Source organism: Dunckerocampus dactyliophorus, chromosome 18 (genome assembly GCF_027744805.1).
Source record: "Dunckerocampus dactyliophorus isolate RoL2022-P2 chromosome 18, RoL_Ddac_1.1, whole genome shotgun sequence".
Lineage (NCBI taxonomy): Eukaryota > Metazoa > Chordata > Actinopteri > Syngnathiformes > Syngnathidae > Dunckerocampus > Dunckerocampus dactyliophorus.
The window spans coordinates 4,489,705-4,515,629 of NC_072836.1; the positions used below are offsets into that span (position 1 = coordinate 4,489,705).

Consider the following 25,925-nt stretch of genomic DNA (forward strand, 5'->3'; position numbering starts at 1 on the left):
CCACCAGAAATCTTGTCACGTTTTACTCTCATGAGACCTTGTGACACCCCTATTAAATAGTATATTGTAATAGTAAGATTAAAGTATCCTAATGTTATGAAACACTGACTTCAATTCATATTTCTACACACAAAATGTATTGTATTTATTAATTGCAGACATATAATGATATCCACAGGTATATATATATATATTTTTTTTTATTAAATTAGGAATTAAAATTAATATAATCAATTAAAAAGATACATATTATTAATTAATATTGTGCACTGATAAAAAAAATTTCAAATTTATTTATTCATTTTAATAAATGTATACTTAAAGTATATGTTTTATCTGGGGTGTTTTTACTGGGTTTTTTTTACACACCAATCAATGCCAATGTATCGATAAGTCCATCCATCCATCCATCCATCCATCCATCCATCCATTTTCTATACCGCTTCTCCTCTTTTAAGGTTGCGGGGGCCTGCTGGAGAAGTCCATACATATTTGCTGAAAAATCATACTCGATGAACTGAAGGCGTAATATTTACAGTAAATAAACGTCCTTCAAAAGAAATGTATGTTAACTTAATATAAAAGAAAACTATTCAACACATTTGAAATGTTATTAAGAATAATTGTTACATATTTTTTCAGAGGGTCAAAAAAATATTAGAGGCAGCTGTCAAATGCAAAGTTCAGCCACAATGATAAAAATATTGTTAAAATAAATAGTAAATGTGAAAAAAAGATTATTAGATTGATTGTACCTAATATTTTATGAATTATTTGAAGTATACAGTATATGCCAACACGGTACTACATGGTAGTGAGACATAGGGTTGTGTGCCAACATATTGGCACACAACGCTACTCTAGACTTCACTCTAGTGCAGGCAAACGACGTCCCCTGCTGGGCGAAAAAGAATATGACAAGGAATATCTGTTCCATAGGTGAGCGGATGGATCGAAATATGACGGATACCTGGGTAGTACGGATTTTCGATCGATACTAGCGTGATCATTTCGAGATCCAGTTCTCTTCTGTTTGTCACAAATACGGATGTGTTTTTTGTTGTGTTGTTCGAATGTATTGAATATATTTTAATATGATGCACAAGTTGTTGGACACAGGATGGATTTGGGGACAAAAAGTCAAATTATTTTGTAGTTTTTGCTTTTATTTAGTTATTTTGCACTATTGACTTTATGCAATAAATGGAAATAATTGTATTATTTTGGTGATTTTTTTTACATTATCAATACAAATACAGTATTTTTGTTGATTGCTTCAGTAGAATCCTGATCAACAAATTAAAGGCAAAAATATCAAAATCATTCAGAGATCTGGAATAATGTCCGAGTAAAATGTCGACAATACTGGCTTTGCATTTAATGTTTGTGATTGATACCAAAAAAAATGTGGTATCACCCAACCCAACCTTTGGTTCCCGTGTTGTCTGAAACCAGGGATATCAACAATGACAAAGTATAAACGACACTGCTTTCACTGAAATCATCTTTATTCAACACATACAAATAACCGGATTCAAACACTACAGTTGACGCTTGAAGATTGTGTTTAGAAACAAAAATATATATATTTTTGTCCTGACGTGGAAGCTGATTGGACATTAAAACACGGTGGAATAAATAACTTTCATTTTACAGTGCGAAATCTAGATCCTCTTTGGACTGCCATCATAACAACACTAGTTGCAAAGGGTTAATGAAAGGAGAGCATGTGGATTGAATGAAGGGACGAAGAGCTTCCTCTTTACGTGTCTTCTGCTTGACATTAGAGTCCATCATGGTCCAGCCACTGGGTCTCCTCCCTGAAAACAGATGATGCTGTGCTCACATTTCACACTTCACTTCCCTAGCATCACTATTGCACGTGTCAAAGACAAATACAGGCAGAATTCTTCATTATTAATCTATAATACGCCACAATAACCCACATTATTAGCTTTATAAAACAAAATACTCATATTTACCGTATGCAATTAAACGCCTCCTCGCCCAGCCTCCATGATGGAGAGAGCAGGGATGCTCGCCTCCCTCCTCCTCCTCCTCTTCTTCTTCCTCCACTCTGCCGCCATCATCACAGCATGTAGATGATGTAAGAGAGGAAGACCAAGGCCATAATGGCGAAGAACATCAACACCATAATGTCCACCATGATGACAGTGATGACAGAAGAGTAAATCGAGTTCAAGGATAAGAGTCGTGGCAAAGCAGGCGGAGCCGATGAAAAAGATCGGCCAAAATCGGACGTGTTCGGAAATGGGCGCTGTCTCACTTGGAAGAAAGCCCTGTTGTTTTCCAGGAAGGAGTGCCCGGGTGTGTTCGATGACGAAATAAGATAGTTAATGACCATATGTTTAATCCCAATAATATTAATCAACTTTTAAATGTCTGCGTCTCTATGTTAGGTTAGTGAAACATGTGTTTCAGTGGTGTAACGTGTAAGGCAAAAGACGCCAAGGAAAACAAAGCCAGGGCAAACTAAACCCAATTCCACCATGTCCTAGGAAAACTCATTGCTCATATTGGAGTTTCGCGATGATTAATGCGCTGATTGTCTTTGGAAATACTTTCATATGTATTGCTGGTTAAATATTGTTCACATTATTTATATTAAATCTATAAAGATAATAACAAGGCTGCTGTTGTAGCGGAGTTTTTCCGGCAGATGGCGTTGAAAACACAATAGATGCGACAGGCCGTGAAGCTACATTAGAAGTACATAACCCGGAAGTTTCCAAGAAATTGTAAACAAATGAGCATTTCAGCGTCCCACTTGTACGCGTACAAACATTTACGGCCCAAATAGTGAGTGTGGCGTTGAAGCATCGATTCACTGCGGCTTCTGGTGATAAACGTTGGGCTGTTTAATACACAGAATACGAGGTGAAATTGCGGGGCGAGAGTTAGCGTCAATGCTAACCACATGTCTTTTCCGTACACGCAGAAACAAAATCGGCGATGTAAACATTAAAAGACAAGTCAAACGTGGTGTATCAGCTGTGAGAGTGGGGACCCTTACCTCTGAAATTTAATGGTAGAAATGAGAGCACACAGAAGTCCAGTTGTAGCTGAAGGCCCAAAACTAACACACCAAACCTGAGGCATTCTCACTGGGGTGCAGCAAAAACGTTGCACAGGATTAAACAGTCTTGAGAAAAATGACATTTTTATTGACTCTGCAGAATCATCAGTACAGATGAGCTGTGACAGGAGATGATATCAGGTCCTAATATCTGAGAATGTACTTTTTAATATTTTTTTTTTAAGTTTTGATAGGGTGTCAATATGCATAAGCTATCTTTATTCCATTTTGTAAAACAATAACAAAATTATATTTAAAAAAATGTCCAGATGAAATGCACAAAACTGGTCTGCACGCTCCACCTGCAGATAACATGATTCCTACAGAATCTAAAGCGGAATGACGAGAAGCACGGAATGATGAGTAAGAAAGCATGGGGAGGGGGCTGGACGATGAAGGCCGAAAGGGAAAAGCGAGCTCAGCAGAGGATGAGGACAAAAGAGCGGATGAGGAAGTGGTGCTACGTTTTCAGTGGGTAGGTTTGACGCAAAAAAACACCCCCAAAAACAAAACAAAAAACCCTGACTGACTAATATCCCAGGCTGGACACATGGCACCTCCACTCAAGATCATCCTAACACTGCTCATCTTTGGCCGTTTCCACACGCACACCATGGAACTCCATACAAAGCACGTCCAGAATGGATGTAAAATCGGGAAAGCTACAGGTATTAGTAGCTTTAGCCTATAAAAATGTCATCAAACTTCCACCCCTAACCCATCAATTCCTATGCTTGCCTGCAGTAGGGCCCTACTCTCTCAAACGGCATTCCTTGCTATAGAAAAAAAAAATGAGTGAACGCCCAAACTGACCAAAAGAAAAAAAAAAAAATCAACCATACAATTTCTGCTGACAATTTCATACATCCGTTAAAAAAATCCCAGATCACACGCAGACAGGACAGGTCATGGCCTCCACAGTTGACCCCTATGATACATACACCATGGTACAAAATGTCACCTAGCTACATAAAGAGAGCCCCGTACACCACACCTCTCTCAATCGCAATCAGAACGTGAATATTTACAAAGAGGAATGGCGGCTGTCGCGCTACGCTAGGTGACACGCTATTCGTTTTAAAGTCGCTGAGGTCAAACGGCTTGCTCTGTCACCACCTCATTCCGAGCGTCATCCAACTCCCGACTACACAAATTGAGCTGCTGGTTTATTCATTTAATACACTTTTTTGTTTGTTTTGAAAATAAGCATCATACAAAGGCAAAGGAAGGAAAGTGTGAGGGGGAGGAGGACAAACATTTAATAAAGGTAAGACTATTCGTTCATCTGATGGACAGGAAGAAAAAAAGTTGAAATGTGTCACAGTTAAAATGATTAAAAATGATAGCGTTGTGCTTGGCTCCTCTTTTTTTAACATACATGTTAACTTTGTAGACAAAAGGTGACAAAAAGCCAATTTTGAGCAAACAGGAAGTCAGGTGTCTGACAAAAAAACACGACAGCAGGAGCTCCAGTTTCCAGTTGAACAACATCACCCACAATGCAGCACTGTGCACCAGGAGTGGGTGTAACATCAGTTAGATGGGTCTATAAATATATATATTTATTTTTTAAAAACCTCGCAGTGGGACGGAGGTCAAAGGAATGTACAAGTGTTCAAGCGTTAAGTTTGGAGATTAAACGCACTTTCCAGTTTGGCAAAGAAAAACAAAAAGAATGCGCTAAAGTGAATAAACATCATCTTCAAAGGATACTTCCAATTTTTTTTTTCCTGGTTTTTCGCATGAAGTCGGGAATGTTAAGTGCTATAGCGAGGATGGAGCTGCATGATGAGACAGGAGGACGAGGAGACACATCCAAACAGAGACAGACATCAGCAAGGACAGACAAGAAGGTGGACAGAAGTCGTCTTGGGGTTAGCTAGCTAAAAACAGAGAGAGAGAGAGCGGGAAGGGGTCGGGGGTCTCAAAAGGGATCAGATTAGGTTAAATCAAGAGAGGCGGCATTTAAGATGAGATGGCACTGGGCTTTTTTTTTTTTGTTTGTTTTAAATCCTTTCAACATTTTCCTCTCTTTCTCTTCCTCCTCCTCCTCTTCTGCTGCTCTCAGATGGCCTCCACGTAGTTGGCAGGCAGCATGCCCAGCTGGCCGGTGCGCTCCACGCGGCCGTACATCCAGCCTTCGTCGATCAGCTGCACGTCCACGATCACATCGTCCTCCATGAAGGACACCTCGTCCTCATCAGCAGCGGCATAGTCGTACACCGCCCTGTACCGCTTCTGTGGGCGGAGGACGTGCCGCCCGGTTAGTTTATGGAGAGGAAAAAACAAAACAAACATTCCTCTCCCTTTTCGAGTTGGGAACTGATATTTTCCTGAAACTTACCTATGTTCTACTGCTGACTACTAAAGAAGGGAAAAAGGTAGAAACAAACATTTTTCCTGATATGAGACGGGAGTGTAATCTTTCTTTTGGTAGGTTCCATGTTTATATAACCATAGAACACAATATTCTGTGTGCCTTGAAAGGTCAGTCAAAATGGTCTAAAATGGCCGGTAGTGAAGGGGCTGTCTTTTGAAAAATGGCTGGGATTGAATGAGTTTAGGTTTTCGGGGGGTATTTTCCATCTTATTAAACAGTGGTGAGCTTCTTTTTCCACTTGCGTGACAGTTAAGAATGTTAACATGTGGCTTTAAACATTGACTTTACAATTCAAAGCTTTTACAATGGCGACAGTTTGACCCTGGAATGACCCTGAACTATTTCCATTGTTTCCAAAAATAAGAGATTTTTCTACATCTTATATTCTCACCGAGCCCCCGGGGAGCTAATAACAGATGGTACAGTCACATTTGCATTCTATGTACTGTAGGTTTCTTGTCAAACTTTGAAATGTGCGAGTTGGATCGTACCACAGCGCTGGGAGGTGGAGCGGCAGCTGCCTGGCGCACGGGCTCAGGGGTAGGATCATGGTGGTAGTTCTGAGAAGCTGCTGGAAAACACAACAACAAAATGTTGATTGGTTGTCACAGAGTGATTTGACAATATAAATTAGCAGTGCAGATCACTAAGGGCTGGTTTCAACTAGTATTGGACTACCTGGAGTGGGGTTGCTTTGCGGATGATGTGTACTCTTGCTCTTCTCAAACTCCTCATGGTACTTGATCTGCAACAGCACACAAACAGCACAAATCAAGACAATTCAACATGCAGTTCACTTTTCCTCCAGAAGATGGCTCCCACTTGCACCCAAGCCTGATGGGTGGGGGCAGAGTGCAGCGGCGCCTTGAGACACTGACAGGATGTGACATCTTGGCGGCAGGAAACCGTGAGCGCGCAGTCACAAGGCAACCGTCGCTGACACACCAGGCGTGAAAAAAAAAAAATAGGGAGGCAACTAGGTTGTTTTTTTTTTGTCGAGAATGCGTCAGCAACGTTGAAGAGGAAATAAGGGAGTCATGAGTGACCATGTGTCTTTCAATCATGTTCACGCTCTCAGGTGGGACTGAATTGTGTGTCACAAGGATAGCAGACACATTTAAAAAAAGAAAAAAAAAAAAGAAAAGAAAAGAAAAAAACATCATTGATGAAGCTGGCCCTTCATGAATAGCAGCCTGTCACCAAACTGACTCACAGCGGACCGGGTCAAGATTTACGGCTCGGCTCGCGGCCACCATCAAAGGGCCCACTGTGCTTGGCGGCGGAGGAGTCCATTTGCAAAGGCTGGGCCGAGTGACCGAGTGTTTGCGCGATGACGGCGAGCCAAGTGATGCAGAGAACAATGAAGTGCAATATGCTGCTTCTTTCGTGTGTGTGTGTGTGTGTGTGTGTGTGTGTGTGTGTGTGTGTGTGTGTGTGTGTGTGTGTGTGTGTGTGTGTGTGAGGGAGATTATTTGGGTTTGTTTCTGAGGGACGTGTTAAGCAGATGGTGAGGATTTACAGGAAGTGACCTATGCTGTGCATGGAGAACCCCCCCCCCCCCCCCCCCCCCCCCCCCCAGTATGCAAGAGGCTAGACGAGGAGTGATGGAAATACAGTGGTGCCACGGTTTTTGTTGTGACGAAAACCAAAATGCAGAAAAAACCCAAAGAAATTTGTCCCAATAGGAAATCCAATCAATCAATCACTGTTCCAGACACCCCACTTTTTATTGAAAATAATTACCATTTTATATCCAGACAATGACAAATTATAAATGATGAATGAAATGAATCAATGGACATTTAACATTTTTACATCTCAGTGGCGAAGACGGAGTGGAAAGGAAAAACAGAAGGAAAGAGGACGCAGTCTTTACGCTTTATGAGTTCTCTCTTGAATTCAATAGTGTTTATCACCTTCTTTACCAAATTGTAGGTGCACGGAACTTTCTTAGTCCCCATGGTGGGTTATTTAAAGTGAGTCAGTAAGGTGTAGGGTAGCTTTGTTGGATACAGTGTAGAGCAAACGGACTCACTTCTTATGCGTAGAAAACTGGGCGTTACAAAACAGGTCTGAGGAGGAAGGAACAAATTGAAGCAAAACATGTCAGAATGTGATGTGCCCAGACAACAAAGGAGAGGAAGGAGGACTCATCTAACACACTGATTGCAAGCAGATGTCTCAGTTCGGGCGTTGAGCCTCAATCCTGCTCATCACCATCATGTGGGTTTCTGTGTGTGTGCGCACCCATAAATACATGTAATGCACCTTTTCTCCGGCCTGCACACTTCCTTGATCTCAGTGATTAGCCATCACCCTCCACTTTGACTGTGTCATTACATGTAGTGAAGCATGTGTAATGTGTATGTGAGAGAGATTCCCATGGGAAGTGAGGCAAAGAGGAGGGGAACAGGGGATAAATCATGTGTGTTTCTACTCCACTGCTCTTATTTACAGGCAGATTAATGACTCTTGATGTGGGACAGAGAGCAGAAATATAGCTTCGCTGATGAATAAACTATTTCTGCAGAAGGAAAATGCACTCTGGTTCTCAAATGGGGGTACCCAGGAAAATAAATAAATAAATAAGACTTTCCACAAGCTGTTGCAGTGCGTCCGAGGGCATCCATGTGGGAATTGATGACAAAAAAATGTTGACACTCACATTGCTGATTTGGTCCTGCGTTCTCTTAAGTCTCTGCAACTCTGGCGTGTCTGTGACCACGCTGAAGGCTTTCCCTTTTTGCTTTTCAAACTCCTCCCTGTAGTGAACCTACACCGGACATAGAGGGGAAAAAAATACACCAAATTAGCTGGGAAGATGTAATCTCAGATTACTGACTGGTCGCCAGCCAATCGCAGAGCACATGTAGACAATCATTCACACTCACATTCATACCTATGGACAATTTAGAGTCACCAATTAACCTAACATGCGTTTTTTTGGAATGTGGGAGGAAACCGGAGTACCCGGAGAAAACAAACGCACACACGGGGAGAACATGCAAACTCCGAAAGAATCAAACCCAGGTCTTCCCGATCTCCAGACTGTTACTGTGTTGGCCAACATGCTAACCACTAGACCACCTGCAAATATCAACTATTAACTGTGAAAGACATCCTATTATTAGACATTACAACTGGTCATACGATACGACTGAAGAGAACTTCCATAACCTCATATCATCACATACTGTATTAGGGACGTAACGATTAGCTGTATTAATGATTAACCGCGGTAAAACTCCATATGAAAATGATCGTAATGATAGTAAAACCGGGATTGATACCCGTACTTCGATCAACTCACAGACCAGTGACATTTCTTATTTCCTGGGGAAACAGCTATTAGTTCAACTGTATATATCTCTCTCTCTCTCACTCACTCACTCACTCACACAGCATCAATTGTGGTGTAAGCAAAAGCTCTTGCTCTCAAAAACGGCACCCCTGGCCCACAATTCAGTGCGCGATGACGTGCCCTTTCGAGCCTGGTAAGCAGCAAGCATTCAGAAGAGGGTGCGCATGCGCAGTTTGCCATGTTGGGCTTGGCCGAGTAAAGTACGATATATTGCGAGTGGTGTTTTTTATTTTACTAAAACTTTGTTAGACTTCAGTGTGTATCAGTACTTTGGAAACATTTTTAACACACATACAACAATACCGTGATAATAATGATAATGTGATATTTTGGACACAATAATCGGATCATAATCGGATATCAAATTTGTTACATCCCTGACATATTTAGAATGTAATTTCCTCTCTTTAATCACAGTTTCTTCAGCTATGTATTTTCAATTGATTTAAAAAAAAAATGCATAGATGTGCTTAACAGGCCGTGAAAATCTAACAAATATTTATCATTTTTTCTTCATTTCTAAATGCAGTTGACTCATTATGTTCTGGGTTTGGTATGAATAGCGTTAAAACAGCGTTTCTGGTGTTAGCAAAGTGCAGTCAGGCTTGACCCAGTGTGTATTTGCGTCGTCTTTTGTGGTGACGCTCACTTCCTCTTCCATAGGGGAGTGAAGTCCAACGGTGGTAACCATATATGGCCAGGAGGAGAGGTAGCATACAAGTCAGGGTGTGTGTGTGTTTGCACTAGTCTTCCAGCCCCAGCAGGTTAGAGGTTACGTCACTTTCCAGCAGACATGAACCTTGAGGGGGCTTTTACTTTTGAAGCAACTCTACGTGGAGGGGATATTTAGAAGACGACAAATCACTTCACACTTCCTGCCCTCTGGATTCCTGCACGCGTTTCCTGTGCTGCAAGCCGCCACCCTGCTTCCACACAATGCCAGGCCATCGCCACCCACGGTGAGGGCTGCTCCTCATCATGTGATCATCCTTCCAACATGCAACGCTTACGATTTCTTCAATTGTCTCCTCTCCTCCAACTGCGGTGCTGCTTCTGCTCCCCACCCAGCTCTACTTGTCCCTTTGTGCGCCTCTCGCATGCATTCATATTTTACTGCTTTCCATGTGGTCGTCTCATATAAATCTGGAAGGAGCTCCTCCTCGCTTCTTTTTGCATTCCTCCGCCTATTCTTACAGGGGATGTTGCATCTAGGTCTTCCTCTTCTTTCACCCTTCCCGCCCTGCCTGCCTGCATTGGTGCCTTGCTGTCTCTCTTCCTCTTCTCTCTTCGTAGTTCGTATTTATCTCCTACCATGATGACTCACTCTGCACTCTATTTATCTGCAACCACTTTTGAAAACAGCAAAGTGCTGTTGCTGCTAGATTTAAGAATAAAAAAAGGAGGGAAATGGTCTAAGATTCGGTAATTCTTCGTGAAAGAATAGCTTCCTGTCCTGCAGAGATAAGTGTGCTTGTTTTTCTCATCCAACATTACTGTTAATGCAGTGATTCACTAGATGTATGTTTCTGTTTTGTGCACAATTGACATTTAAAAAACACCAGCTGTCACCCCAATACGCCACAAAGCCCCCTTTAACATGTGCAGAGTGTGGTCTAATCTGCAGTGGGTGACACAAACACCCAGATAAGTCGAGGACAGTATTTAAGATACTTTACAATGAATAAATAACTCATCAGTCCATTACTGCAAAAATACAAATGCAATGTGTTCTTCCTCTGGCTGCCAAATTGAGAACATTGTCCAATTCCCATTTGGAGCCACTTTTCTATTACGGGGTAATAGTAACACATGACCCATATAAGGAGGATATTTTGGTCTAATGAGGGTGCTTTTTGTAAGAACATATGTGGGTTTCCTGTTTGAAACAGCCGTGATAGCGTCACTATGAAGTAGTCACTGTTCTCACACGCGTGTAAATAAGCAGTGTAACTATAATGGCCGAGAACTAATCTCCACTAGTGAGCCTGGTAAATCAGTTTCATGGCTGCACTGACCGGACCAGTGTTTCATCTTAAATACGCTGATCGCTTCATCATAAAGTGGCCTTTGCACTTGCAGACACGCTTTCAGGGTTAGCTCGAGCGAGGCTTTTCGCATTAAGCACGCTGCCTCCCTCTGTGGAACTGTGCCAACGTGTGTGTGTGTGTGTGTGTGTGTGTGTGTGTGTGTGAGAGTGAGTGAGTGTGTGTGTGTGTGTGCTCCACAGCTGGAGTTTGACTTAGCTGTAGATCTTGCTACTGGCATAGGGGCTTACCTGGCTCTGCAACATGGTCTGCTGTTTGAGACGGATGTTCTCTGGAGTGTCAGCCACAGGGGTGAAGCCCGCCCTGGGGTAGTGTCTGCAAAATACAAAAAATCACACAAAACTGCAATGAGCGCGAACAGGCATAAAAACAAGCATTCATCACACCAGATTTTTTTTTTTTGTAAACACAATTTCAAGACTGGATTTAAAAAAAAAAAAAAAGGCAGTGAGCAGCCTGTGATTCCAAACTGAGGCATTTGTTATTCACAGTGGTCCTTAAGTTGAGTTAGGAGCCCCTGAAGAAAAGCATGTGGTGTCAGGGGAGGCAAGGTAGCCTCTGAAAGAGGAAGTGAGGCTCGTTGGTAACAGGAGCCTCAAGGCTGCAGTGCTCTGGGGGAGAGCCATAGCAGGTGTGTGTGCGGGGAGAAAAGAAGCTTACAACACACACAGGCACATATTCATGGGTCCGGTGGCTCTGGGGTAGGTTAACAGGAAGAGGAACCGCATGAGCGTGAATGGTGGAAGCCTTTTTGTGACTGGGTAGTTATGCTACTTTTCTGCTGCACAGCACCAGCTGCAAAAAACACACAGCAAAGCGTGCTATCAGCAACGATAGGAGAAGAATCTCTCAGTATGTGACTGTTGGCCAGTGTCGGGAAAAACGTTTTATTCAAAAGGAGACTGAGGGCAGCAAGAAAACAGGCCACTGCAGCCAAGCAGAGCCTGTGGAGGATAATAACTGCAGTGCGAGTATTTATTTTTGTTATTTCTAGCCATCTATTCTCAAAAATACTGATTATAACTATCACTTCCATCACTGTGCAATGGGAAAAAAACATTTAGTCATGAATTGAACCATGTTTACTGAAACAACACATCCAAAAGTGAGTATTAATAGCGTGTCTCTATGCTGAACATCTCAGCGTGGTCCCATAGGGCAGTTGAGACACATGGCAAAGAACAACTCATATGGACTGCAATTCCCAGCATGCCTCAGGGTGAGGGGGTGACCTCAAATATCATCTAACGCACTGTGCCGGTGGGGTAGCCCATTTAAGCCGCTTGTTTACAGTTTCCTTGACAGCATGCTATAATACAGCAAATCCCCTATAATCCCCTTGTGATGAAGTATCATGTTCGGTGATTTTTACAGAAAGAGCTGTTACACAGAAAACACTTGAAGACCAAAGGAGTCAGTGAGCAGGAGTCATTGCCATTTAAAAGCTCTATGACCTAAAAAAAAAAAAAGAAAAAAAAGAAAAAAGAAAAAAAGAAAAAAAATAATAAGAAAATCAAACAAACAAAAAAAATCCCCCGAGCACGAGATCACAACTCAAAGCCTGCATGCTTGACCCTGCACGCTTGCACTTGAATGCTGGTACACATCCTTGTTGTTGATCAGAAACGTTTCAAATGCAGATGTTTCTTTTACTATGTTAGCTAAAAGGGACCGTGCACAGTGACTAGCTCACCAAGCTGGGGAAATAAATGAGGAAAAAAACACGGCCATGTTTTTAACACGTATCTCCATATGTCTCCTTCGACTGTAACTGGGAATAATCTCAGGCAAAATAACATTCTCCCATTGAATTGCACCGCAGTAATCTGGGAATTTACTGTCTTGGTTTCTGCTTTGTGTCGGCATCAAAGGCACATCTTGTCTGAAGCAAGACTGCGTAAGCGTGGCCTCACCCAGCGGCTCTTAACAACTTTCCAGCCATCACTAATGTGGCCTCAGCAATTGTCCTTGCACTAATGGGCCATCAAAATTGCTTTACAACCACACACAAGTTACAGTGCAGCATATATAAAAGCGTGGTGACACGTTGAGACGTTGAAGTGTGTGTGTGTGTGTGTGTGTGTGTGTGTGTGTGTGTATGCAACCATGCAAGTGAGTCACAAGAACCCTCATCTGTCTTTCAGGTTGCGTAACCCAATAATGAGTCACAGACCTGGCTGGGTGGCACATGCACAAAGTGTGAGCACTAAAGAAGTAGTTACCAAATTAGAAGCAAAGTACAGTTTTTAAGTTATGAGTGTTGCGTGTCGGGGAGGCTATGCACACGTGCGCTAGGAATGCATACCGAAACTCGATACCATAATGGTGCAGATTCTGATATAGACTGTAGTAACCAGACTGAAAAAAACAAAGTAGATATCGGTGCCTCATTTTGGTGCAAAAATGAGATATCGTTACCGCCGCCCAACTCTTGACATTAAGATTTTAACCTGCACAAACGATATCCAAGGAAATGCTGGAAAGTTTGGTTGCACTTCAGCTCAAAAGATGCAGAATTTGACTGCTTAAATGTTTGCATGATATGCACTTAAAAATACTATAAAATATTTTTTAACATCATCTGATATCCAATATCCAACCCTAACGTGCACACACGCGCAGGAGGGGAGAGATGTTCATATACTGGGAGCAGGAGATGAGGAATTCAACCTGGAAACAGCAAAGGGCAACATTTTAAGAAACACTTCAGCGCACTAAACCAGTTCTGGGTAGTTTTCCTCCCAATCCTGGGGTCAAACAGTGCTTAAAAAAACAGGTGAAACTGGAATTGACATGCTGTGAAATCACACCAAAGCAACAGGTAGAACTTTAGCAGCATGAAAACAATTACAAAGGAAGGGATTTTTAGTGGTGGAGCAGTTTTATAACTGATGAATTAACGTTGGTATTACAAATTACGCCTAGAGCTGTTTTGAAGATGACAGAATATAGTTGTGCACAAAGGCAACACATGAGAGTGAAATAGGGTAAGTGGGGTGTTTTTACAGCAAAACATAAGATCAAGATCATTGTCCCTGCTTTAAATAAGCCGTTGGCTCCCACAGCCTCCAGGGGCAAGGAGGAATTCTTCTGTGTACATTCCGGACCTCCTAATGTAATGTAATGACTCATGTCTAATCAAGGAAGAGCTACAGTGCAGAAAACATCCATTTAAAAGAAACAACAATAGCAGCGGTATAGAAGAGCAATGATAAAGAGCTCATTCCTCAAATGTTCCTTCGGTGGGAAGCTCGTCCGCTGATGTTTACACTCATGAGGGCCATTTTAAACAAACGGGAAGAGGCCAAATAAACACACTCTGAAGGGCTCTCGCTCCTTCCTGCTGGCGCCGCGACAACTCAAGCAGGGAAAGTAAAAGGAGATGCCAGTTTGGTCTGGAGTGAGAAAAAGATGGCAGCACGACTACAACAGGTGCTACCGTAAAAAGACCGATAGGCAGAATAATACGAGAAAATGATGAGACGGAAAAGCAGCGGTACTCTGTATCAGTGTTTTCTACAATCGCTAAAATGCATAGTCGTAGATGACTGCAAGATATGCTATCGGGCACCAAATTGTCAACCTTCAAAGGAAAATGATGATACTCAGATCCATGCATTATTATTTAGAGTAAATTCCCAGAAAGAATGTTAAGAAAAGTGGAAACAAAGTCCTGGATATGCACCAACTTCCTTGGAAAATCAACACAACACAATAAAAACACACCGTCACTGATGGAGGTAAACAGACGCTGAGGAGGTCACAACAGGCCTTTTCATGGGCTGCGAGCGGATAAAGCACATCCATTTCCATCCACGGCTGTTTGCAGAGCACTTGTTGGGCCCCCCGTTGCATCGCCTTGCACACTGGGGCACACACGAGCAGAAGTGAACGGCGTCATTGTAAGCGGTATTAGGAACATCTGTGCTCGACTTGCACGGGCAGTCCAAACATGTGGTGGCCGGTTACAAGCTTCGTCATGCGAGGATTTGAAACACAGATGCAGACATTGTGCCGGCCGGGCGCTGAAATTGAGCCTCGTGAACCATAAGGTTCTTGCCTGTCTTGTTCCATTCTATTAACACATTTCATAGAGAGTACCACAAACACACACGCTTAATGACAGTCAGCATAACATATCTTAAACAGACGCTTGCTAGTTCTGTTACGTTACCAGCGTTTACAATATATTACGGCATCCCGCCACAGATAGATTTGGAGCTCTCTTGTCCCTTGCTCACAAACACATAACGGGACTGTCTGTTTAGCTTGTCGTTACAACTCCGTACAGTAGATGGTATGGTACCTCTGCTTTTTAACATAACGTACCTGTTCATCAATACTGTGGCGATCTTGAGCCAAACAGGAACTGGTCAGAGGCACTTCAACTAGCTTGACAGCACAGAACAACGGCAGTCAACGACGGAAAATAAACAGCACAACACATAACAGGTAAGTTAACACCCAACAACAATGAATTCTATGTGGGTAACAACAACTAAGAGCCAACAACAAACACGTAACTTAAACTGTTATTTACAAAGTTCCCGCAAGGAATGCCGTCAGACAATAACTTCACAATGTGTTGTCAAATAACATATAAAAACATGATAATGTCACAGATTTTTTGACAAATCAAAAAGCTCACTGATACCCGCCAACACGCACGCGCGGAGTTGGGAGTCTTTGAAAACCTCAACTCTGGCCGAAGTTCTGCGTCATGGCCAATTCTTCAAATTAGACGAGGACATAATCTAGGCCCCTGCCTGCAACCAAACACCACAGATAGATTGAAGTCCTGCAGGAAACCGTGCCAAAGTGAATTTATTTCAGTCGTTCAATTAAAAAAGTATTTTTTTAATATATATTACAGATTCACTACAGACACTGAGCTTTAACAATATATACAGTATCTTAATCATTTGGACGATTTTAGATTACAGCTAATAAAACCCCCAAATTCAGCATCTAATGAAAGCCATAATGACATGCACCTGTATGTGGGAGAACTTTGAAATGATTTCATAAATCCATGCGACCACACTGTTTAACCAAGATTATTTGCAGGCCCATAAACTCAAGAGGGCACAAACACTTATGAAGGAAAGTTGGACGATATTTTGTGTGGGCGCTAGCTGAAGCCAAAACATTTAAATCCTCATGCATGAAAATGAATTATAGGTCGAGCGGCAAATGAAAGCTGTTTCTTACTAAGAGGAGGAAATAAGGATGTTGTTTAATTTTAACACTGGCTGAAATAACTGGAGGGCAAATCCAGTAATAACAGCTGTTTATTAGCTAGTGACATCACAATTTTGATTCATGACGCTGGCTGCATGATGGTGGTACGCACAAAAGAAGGAACATCATTCTAATGGGAGATTCCACAGATTCCAGATGAGGATTTAGTGTGGAGCGTGAGGATGAGTGAACAAGCTAGTCAGCGCTGTGTCCTCCTGTGTCACTCCAGAGGAACTTGAGGAATTTCCTTTGTTGATTATACCCCCCCCCAACAAAAACCACCATCCTTTTCACCGCGGAGGAGGGAGGGGTGGGAGGCACTTTCCCACACAGCACATACACAGGCCATTTCTGTGAGGGATGGGGTGGTTCGCCGAATCCCCCATAAAACAAGAGGAGGAGGGAGAGAGGGGCCTTGCGTTGGGTAACGACATGCACAAACACATTTACAGCTTGCTAATGCAGGCTGAAGCATGAGCGCGAGGCACAAAAAAGTACATGGTGATGAGACTTACACATTGCAGTATGGTCTCTTCTCAAAGCCTTTGTAGTTGGTCATGGTTAGAGTCTTATTGCAGACCTCGCAGTTGAAGCATCCTTTATGCCAGTACTGTGGGGAACAGAGAGAAGGGGGTGAGAAAAAAAAAAACAACAACAACACCACGTCAACATAAATAGAGCAGGAGACATTTCCAAACACAGTCACACGTGGAGCACAGCAGACAAAAGCTAATTGTAGCGTGAGGCTTCAGTGGGCTGGACATAGAGAAAAGTAAAGTAGTGTACTGAAAACAGAGGAGAGATGTGGAAACAGTAGCTGTCGCTTGCAGTAGACATTTTGCAAGCAAATTGCATGGTGGCTGTTTATAGCTCTGTAGGGCAGGGCTGGCTGCTGTGGATTGTACTAAAAAGTGAGGATGTAATGTATTTGATACTTTCAAACGAGACCTCAGCAGATTAGTAGTAGGACTGAAGTGAAGATGCAGCCTATTTAGACACACGATGCCTCAGATCTTGTTGACACAAGCTAGTTGGAGCGCTAATTGCGTCCTTAACCAAGTATCTGCTGGGTCAATGCAGACAGTTAATTAAAATCTTCTGCCACGCTTGAGTTGTCCAACAATTTGATGTCAAAATGGCGGCTATCTTAAGGGACGTACGCACCAGGGAAATTGAAGCGATATTGTATCGTTGCTGCATGTACTGTTTCAGGAAGGTTACCTTTGCTTTGCCAACACAAAGCTAAGATGCAGATTGTTCAGACAGCTTGGCATATATTCCCCTAAAATAGAAAGTGTAGACAACCTTGGATAATAAATGCAGGGAGCAGGTGTGTGACGACTGATGGACACTCAACCGATTCTGACTAAATTAGCTCTTAAACTAAGAATTACGCTGGTTTTGATGTGAAATATTACCTGTCTGAAAGAAAGCTGCTTTCCTGTGTGGTGTGACAATGTGTAATCCCAAAACTACTTTTCTGACACCTCCACGTGTGTTGTAATTATCTCTATAGGCCTGAAAAGTCCATGCCAGTATCCCGTCCCTCCCAACAACACCCAAGCCAACCTCCCTCCCCTCCCATCCTCCTCTGGCACTGGGCCTGTCCTCATGCCTGAGGGTTCAGCGAGGCATTGAGAAGGACTGGGAGAAATGGGAAGACAAGGGTGGAATATATGGAGAATAAAAGAGAAAGAGCAGGGAGGGGTGGCCGAGGCAGAGAGAAAAGACCAACGCTGTTGTCAAGGGAAGGAAGGAAGGGGTGGAGGAAGAGTGCAAAGACAAGGCGAGGGGGGACGAAGGAACGCCAGAACAAGTCCTCAACTTGGCCTCTTTATCATTGTCTTTCATTACTCATATTAGGAGTCAAAAAGCAAGAGAATGACTGGTGTGGTCAACATGGAGATAGGAGGACAAAAGGTCCAACATGGCGGAGGAAAGCAGGATCTGCCCTGTTCCCACTCGCGCAGCGATCCAGTGTGATAATGTAGCGCGACACACACAATAAATCAAGCTGCCGTCGAATTGTAAAACGCTGGAGAGCGGACACAATCACAGCAAAACACAGCAGTTCCACTTTGTTACTGAATTGAGCGCTGATCTGGCTTCAGGCTGGTTTAAACAAGAAATGCTTCTCTGCGTCTGGATGCAGCCGACCACCTAGAGCGCTGACAGCGGGTCAAGCACATGTGTTGCTTCATTGTCGTGCAGGGCAAATCCCTTCTGGATCTGCAGCAGGACTTCCTTTCCTGCGTTTCCTGTGGTGGCTGCCACGTCTGCAGCCGCACCGTCTCCTACAGCTACATAAAAAGCAGGGTGACTTTGTGCACAGCCACTGTCGCACTGAAACCTCTAAAAAGGTCCATTCATTTTAATAACCGTCATACATGTGTAGAAAGAAGATATCAAACCCTAAAAACATTCAAATTACCTATGAGGAGACGTACGACATATGACATATGGCGTAGCTGTTATGAAAAGGACAAACGAGTGTAAAAAGAAGTTAAGCAACAATGCTGCGAAAAAGCCGTCTTTGATAGTCTTACTGAGTAACGCATGCAGAAAGAGAGTTCATAGATGTTTTGGGTGACTTTAGAGGCCTATCTTTCCTGAAAAAGATGGTAAATTCTAGGGATGCACTTTTTTTTTTTCAAGCTGATACCAATAACTTTCTGCTTCTCAACAAACTCAGTATCTTCAACGACTGGTAAAGGTGGTTGTCCTCCGCCATCATATCCATAATGAAATCACTGATCGTTTCAGCCCTGGGGTCATCTATGGCAAACTTTTAGCACTTTTCAAACGCCGTGGCGATAGGAACAAGCCCCACGCCCCAGGCGTCGTAGAGATGCTGGCAGATAAGGTTCGATGTGTTAAAGCTTGATGTTTTTTTCCCCTCATCGTGGAGCATTTGGTGCAAATGCCTTCCTCTAGAACAGTGAATGTTTATTTACAAGTGCGCTCAGGGGACATTACGACAGGCCGTTAACATCGCAGGCAAGAGGAAAAAGGAGCACTTGATTGGCTCACCAGCACTACACAGGTAATCTCACCTCATTGCAGCATTTCTTTAAATTATTGGTTATCCGAGCTATTTTCACAATTCCTCATATATCGGCCCGCTGATTATCGTGCACCCCTAATAAATTCTGAGCTGTGGCAGTAAATGCTGAAATGTACTCTGCAGTTTTAATTCAACGCAAAAAAAGGTCAGCTGAGGTTGGACTTTGGAACCTTCCCAGAACAAACAACACTACCCCTCTCAATGCACTCCGCTGATAGGACCTGCATAGACACACACTTCTGCGCCACACAAAAACCTGCTGACCCGCATTCCACCAGGACAAACCTCGTCCACCTGTAAAAGCGACACGCCGCCGAGTACTTCCTCTTCGTCGTCAACCACAAGCACACACGGCTCTACTGGCTCAGCGTCGCTCATGCAAAATCTGAAGTGTTAAACACGACTTGCATGACTTGCACCAAGTACGTATCTATCCTGCTGTTGTGTTTTATAACGGCTGTGTTTACCTGGACACGTACAAACCAAAGACCCAATATGGACGATGGCGCTTACGAGTACGTTATACAAAGTAAAGCACAGTGCCAAACCCCAAGACAATGTCCAAAAGGTGTGTACTCCCTTCATTGTGTTCACTGGTCTTCAAAAATGGTGCAGAACAAATGTTTCCTCAACCCAAAAGTGTGTGTCATCTCATCATAATTTGCAGTTATTAAAGTTCTCTTGCTCGCCTCTCACCACTGAAACAGCAAAAGACAACAACCACAACTCAGATGCCACCAGTGAGTATACCAAATGTAATGCCATTAGGGCTAAAAAAGGTAAATCTCAATTCACAGTAACATGCAATCTAATTTCTAAATAAAAAAAACACTGAAGGAGTTGCATCACAAACATCACTCAAGGACTCATGCGAGTTAGCGAGCCTCGCCAGCCAGAGCGAGTTGGCTCGTCTACCCTGGCGCGCTGGCTATCGTTCATCAGCTCGTGGGAGAAGCGGTTGCATTAATTAATTGACTTTTCTTGTGACTTGTCTTTTATTACATGCATGAATGTATTGTGGAGTGAGCGAGCATGCCATGTTTTTGACTTGATGGATTCTTTTCAGTCTTTATTAATTTCATTTTATTTTTTTAAGTCCAACTGTTCTTCCATGGCCTACCATGAAAACAGCAGAAAAACAATTTAAAGTTTCTTTAAAGCACAACAAGACAACAAGAAGTCTAAAAATAATGATAATTTAAAAATGACCAGTGACAACATTACATTGTGCCATATTGGAACTTTGTGTTTGGTGGGACGGAGCTAAACATCCCAAACACGTACAACGGAAGCCGTCCAGCAGTGCAAGCATTTGCTTACAGAGACATGACCTGGCAGTCAGATGGAAAATGAGGACACTGCAGAGATGAAGCCCTAGAAACAGTCATTAAAAAAAAAAAAAAAAAACTGCTTCGTCTCCCTGCATCTTCACAGCTCAAGGGCACGTAGGCATGTGTCTGAATATAGACTACATGCGTGTTGTACTGTATGTAGGTTAGATTTGTGCGTCCACTCATGAGCAAACATGCTCAGTCAGCCTCGCAGCGTCCACTTGCCGGTACATCTTCAGTCGCTATGGGCGTGACTCATTATAAACACACTAATTTAATACAACAATAAAGTTTCACGACAGCTGTTTAGGCTTGGTGAGTCTTATGATTTCGTGCACAGGGTAACGCAAGCCGAAAGAAAAAAGTAGTTGACATCTGGATACTCCTAATAAACTAACATGTTGCAAAAGCGGGCTGTCTGGGCTGCTTAAAGCAAGCAGACAATGATGTGAGAAGACATGCTAGGCTCATAAATGTGCTTAGCGTACAATTACCACACTTCTCACACCACACATGCAAAATAAAGACAGTTCTTTAACATCAGACCGCCACTTCCACTTTGTCATGTATGCACTTTTAAAGCAGAGGGAGGATTATTTGGGCCTGTGTAAATAAAAGGTTGACAAAGCAAACACGATATAAAACTAAACTGCTTCCTTGTTGAGTCAAATAGAACAAAAGAAGAAGCACACTCAGGTGACTGTGACTGTCATTTGGAAAAATCTGAATCAGTCCTTGAAATAATTGTCTAAATACAGAAAAAGCTGCACATAAATTCCAATCAAAGTGGCGATAAAAAGGTAAGCGGTGCAGCTAATGCGCTTGCAAAATAACATAATTAAACATTGGATAAATACGTTTATATGACTGCATAAGTTTCAGTAATTAACAGAATTTAACATCCGTCAGGATATTACGCTTATTTTAATCATTGAATGCAATGTGATGACAGCACGACAGGAAAAATGTCAGAAAACGTTTTTTTTTTTTTTTTTTTTTTATTAAAGTGTTTAGATGACCATAAAACCACAAATGGATCTTCTTGCAACGCAGGAAAGGAATACAGTATCTCCCCACTATTTGCGAGGGTAACGCTTCAAGACCACCAGCGAATGGGAAAAAAAAAACGCAAGTACAGTAGATTACCGTCACACTGTAAGAAGTCAGCCATGGCAAGTCCGACACGACACGACACATTCACTGTGGAAGTGGTAAGTTTTTGACTTCTTTGCCCTTCTTCCTACTCCGTTTCCCACCCTACAGCACAGTAAATAAATTCGAAGCTAACTAGTTAGCTTGCTAATGTTTAAAGCCATGGCCGTCTCTTGTGTCCCTGCAGTGATCCTGTAGCCTGCGCATTACAGTTGAGCAATGTGGTGGAAACAAAGAATAACAGGAATGTAAACGTGACCATAGGGGTGGTATTTCATGTCTACGTGGCTCTAATAGTGGTAAAGTCAAACAGGTGTCCTATACTCTAATTACAAAAATATTCCATGTATTAATATTGAATGCTACTTTGCCAAAATTCACTTATCGCAGTCGGGTCTGCAACCAATTAATCACGATAAAGAAGGGATGACTGTAACTAACACACCGATTAAAATGTCTTTTTTTCCCCTCCTGCTAGCTTGACATTCTCCTCAGATTTCAGATCAACATTTGCAATAAGACTAATTATTTGTTTCACCTCCAGAAGCCTGTCCTTCTTTCTTCAATAGGCTTCACAAACAAACAAATATTTAAGACTAAAAATGCATAGGTACTCACCACTAATGTATGATAATGCAAGATGATAAATGAACAGATGAAATGGGAGGCACAGTGTAGCCTTAGCCTGGTCGTCAGGCTAGCGCTAGAGGCTAGCAGACTAGAGAAGCCGTTTGTCTAAGCTGCATCAACGTGTAAGTCGAGGGAAAGGCTTCTTGAGACATCATCTGTACTTCTGTGAAGAAAGTGTCGAACGTTTCGCTCCTCATCCGAAGAGCTTCGTCAGCGTCGTGTAAGTCGAGGGAAAGGCTTCTTGAGACATCATCTGTACTTCTGTGAAGAAAGTGTCGAACGTTTCGCTCCTCATCCGAAGAGCTTCGTCAGCGTCGTGTAAGTCGAGGGAAAGGCTTCTTGAGACATCATCTGTACTTCTGTGAAGAAAGTGTCGAACGTTTCGCTCCTCATCCGAAGAGCTTCGTCAGCGTCAGTTCGCTACAGATGACGTCTCAAGAAGCCTTTCCCTCGATGGACAACTCCTGTACGACTGAGAGCCTACACAGACACATCAACGTGTAAGTTTTAATCTTTTTAATCTCTTTTAATCTTGTGGTTTTCATGTTTTTTTACTGACTTTTTGTCTCCCACAACGTTATTCGTCTCTCCTGCAGCAGCCATTACAATCACACGCAAACACGTCATGGCCAGTTACGCAAATTAGGACAACTCCCTCCCCACAAACCCACCACAAATAGATTGCAGCCCTGTGTATACTGTATTTCCATTATTACAAGGTAGGTAGGTGGCAGGTATGTGGTAGTGGAAAAGGACTGTGGCGCTTCACCTGCATGTAGAAACATGCACTGATTCAAAATGCAGTCACACAGGCAGAATTGATGTGGAATGTACACTTTCTACAAAGTACAGACTCCTATTAACGTGACAGCGACTGACAAATATAAAAATGTTAATTTTAATGATACTGAAATCTGCCTTGTAGTGACCCGTTTTTCGCCAATAATTCTTCTTACTTCCGTTTAACAAGCTTTACATTCAGCACCAAAAAGCTGCTGGGACACACAGTATTCGTCATCTTTGGGAAACCAACCTATATGCAGTAACGCTGACTAGTAACAACGAGCGTTTTAAGTGTGAAAAGAAGGCCAAACAAAGGCGGAAAACTACCAACAACAAGAAGCCGAGCAGCATTCACTTCCTGTCTTTTTCCTGCAGCACTGCCTCGGCTGGGCCCAGCCCGGCTCGACCGGAATGCAGCTGTCAGACAAACAAGCCTTTGTAGGTTGAGACCGTGCACGTAAAATGCAGGAAAGAAGCCTGCCAGGTGAGGACATTCAACGAGCGGCTGAGAATACAAACAACAGTGGCAGAAGAAGGCGGCGGCGGCAGCGACTCCACTCTTCACCTGAGCTAACCCTTAAATAAAAAACAAGCCACAGAGAGGTGGAAAGGGAGAGGCCGTTTTGGCCTTTTTCTGGAAGGGAGCGAGTGCTGATGCAGAATGGCAGCAAAGAGAGACGGCGTGGAGACGGCGCGGCAAGCCTCTGACGGAGCATGTTTTATGGGAGGGTCTGTCTGCAGGGGAATGTGCTTCCTCGGGCCAGATTCCACAGCGCACAGAGGTTGCACTTGTGGAGGCACATCAATTGCAGCCTTGCAGCAAAGCACCACTGTATTTTTAGGCCTCGACATTGTGAGAGGGACTTTTGAGGAAAGCAGAAACAGCACAGCCGTCTGAAGCACTTTAAGGGAAAGCATTAGTCACCGTGCATCTCAGAAGAACGCACCGGAGAGGGAGCTGATGTTACTGGAAGATAATGCGCTGCGCTCTCGTCTGTCAACAAACAAGCAGGCCTTGACAGGGATTGATTTTCAATGGCAATTCAGGCGTCCATTAGACAAATTATCTGCCGGCCTCAAGCTCTGCTGTGAGAATCAGACCACACCCACAGCTGGAGTTAAGCATGCCGCTGTTGCATGCATGCATGCTCTGGCTTGTGGGTTTACATACTGCTAAGTGAACACCTCCAACCAAAGAATAAAAAATTAAACATCCAATAATCACTTTATAATCCAGCAAACGACCCCGCGGAGAATCATGCAGTGCTGATGTGCTCCAGTGCTGGGACTGGACACAATTGATGGGATTTACCACCTGAGTGTCAGATTAGGTTGTGGATTGAAAGTGAATCAAGACAAGCTAATCATTCCTCACCGGGATTAACCCAATCCCACACTGCCCCCTTAAACAGGCGTGGACACTAAACCCCCGCCGATGGCACCCCCTGAACAGGAAGTGACCATATCCGATCGGTTTCATTGTTGATAGGAGTATATGAAAAGGGGGGGAAGGGGCATTTTTAAACGAGTAGAAGTTTCAATGGGGAGTGGGGGGGTGCTTCAGGCGCCAAGGTAACGGTTTCGATCGGTCGCGATCGAAGTACAGGCCCTGACCACCCCGGTCTGGTCCTTGCTCGCTGGAAGCCTCACCGAGTAGGTTTAAAATAACCCCGTGAGACGAACGAAGCCTCAAACGACAAATTTCGATGGCACAGTTTTTTGTTTTTTTAACAATGTACCTAATAACACTGCTCTGGTAGCTTTACGGTAGCTAGTTTAGCCGTTAGCTCACCATGCTAACGATTAGGTACCTGTTCCCCCTTCGGGGTGCGCGATTCATTCACAAAAATAGCGCAAGGTGTCCGTTTTGCAGAGATGAAACAACGGTGGCGATTGATTACATGTGTTGAAAAAAACAAACAGGATGGAGTAAAATGGACTGTAGTGCACTTACCTTATCCAGACAATTGACTTTTTCCGTTGGGTAAACGATTCGGTTACATCTGCTACAATGCGGATTCATGTTGGAGGAATGCTCGTCGTTAGCTAGCTAGCGACCGACGACGACACTACCGTTTGGGTTTTTTGGCGTCGTTTCCCTTCCAGACAGGTGTTCGATATACGATTCGGTAACACAGGACCGGTCCCGACACGGTGTGAAGGTTCTCGGCGAGGGTTCCCCGGGGAGAGGCTGCTGTTGTTGTCGTGGTAGCCGCACACAGCTGGCTGTCAGTCCACACTAAACCAGGCAGGCAGCAGACACGGTGGGCGCGCGCACTACGCCTCCCTCCTCCCCTCACCTCTGAATGCGCGTTCTCGACCAGAGACTGGAGATGGGTGGATCGAGCCAAATATCGATATTATCAATACAATGGTAGTAGCGGATCAATGTTTTCAGTTTTTTTGTGTTATGAGAATAATAAGGTAATAAGCTGTTGATCACAGTAGGGCTATGAGGGCAAAAAGCCACAGGATTAAAATGAGAGCCAGTAGTAGTATGCGTTTGTTTTTGTTATTTTTGCACTACCGACTTTTTAAAAATATTGTTCCCAAATAAGCGTTGATACACATATTCTTGTTTGCTTCAAATATTTGTCCTTTATAATCATGATCAACAAATTAAAGGCAAAAATCACAAAATCACTCACTAAAAAGTGATGTAAAAAAAAGTATTGATATGGGTGATACTGGCCATCGATACTAAGATTATTTTGTAAAAAAGGCTTATTAGTTATTAGTATTAACATTTCAGCTTCTTGTCTTTACATTTTGCCTTTTTGCTCTATTTTTGCCATTTTTGCTGGGTTTTCTGTGCCACGGGCCAATAAAAAACAAGCTGCG

General features: G+C 43.1%; 1 protein-coding gene across 2 annotated transcripts; it reads right to left on the bottom strand.

The window, feature by feature from the left end:
* Positions 1-1,486: 1,486 nt before the first annotated feature.
* lasp1 (LIM and SH3 protein 1) lies at positions 1,487-25,362 on the bottom strand. Of its 2 annotated transcripts, none has more exons than XM_054759686.1 (8): positions 25,039-25,362; positions 16,640-16,734; positions 11,114-11,198; positions 8,143-8,250; positions 6,156-6,222; positions 5,969-6,045; positions 1,983-5,335; positions 1,487-1,820 (listed from the first exon to the last, which is right to left on the bottom strand). In XM_054759686.1, exons 1-7 carry the CDS (start codon positions 25,105-25,107, stop codon positions 5,162-5,164), a joined length of 675 nt encoding a protein of 224 aa, XP_054615661.1. In that variant the 5' UTR covers positions 25,108-25,362; the 3' UTR covers positions 1,487-1,820; positions 1,983-5,161. The 2 variants fall into 2 exon arrangements, with proteins under 2 accessions (XP_054615661.1, XP_054615660.1); XM_054759685.1 differs by having other exon boundaries at positions 5,969-6,048; positions 25,039-25,359.
* Positions 25,363-25,925: the final 563 nt, after the last annotated feature.

Coding starts and splice junctions, on each gene's coding strand:
- lasp1 (XM_054759685.1), bottom strand. CDS start 25,107: ATGAATCCGCATTGTAGCAGATGTAACCGAATCGTTTACCCAACGGAA. Junction 16,735..25,038: donor AAGTCAATTGTCTGGATAAG/GTAAGTGCACTA, acceptor TGTTCCCCACAG/TACTGGCATAAAGGATGCTT. Junction 11,199..16,639: donor AAGAGACCATACTGCAATGT/GTAAGTCTCATC, acceptor TGTATTTTGCAG/ACACTACCCCAGGGCGGGCT.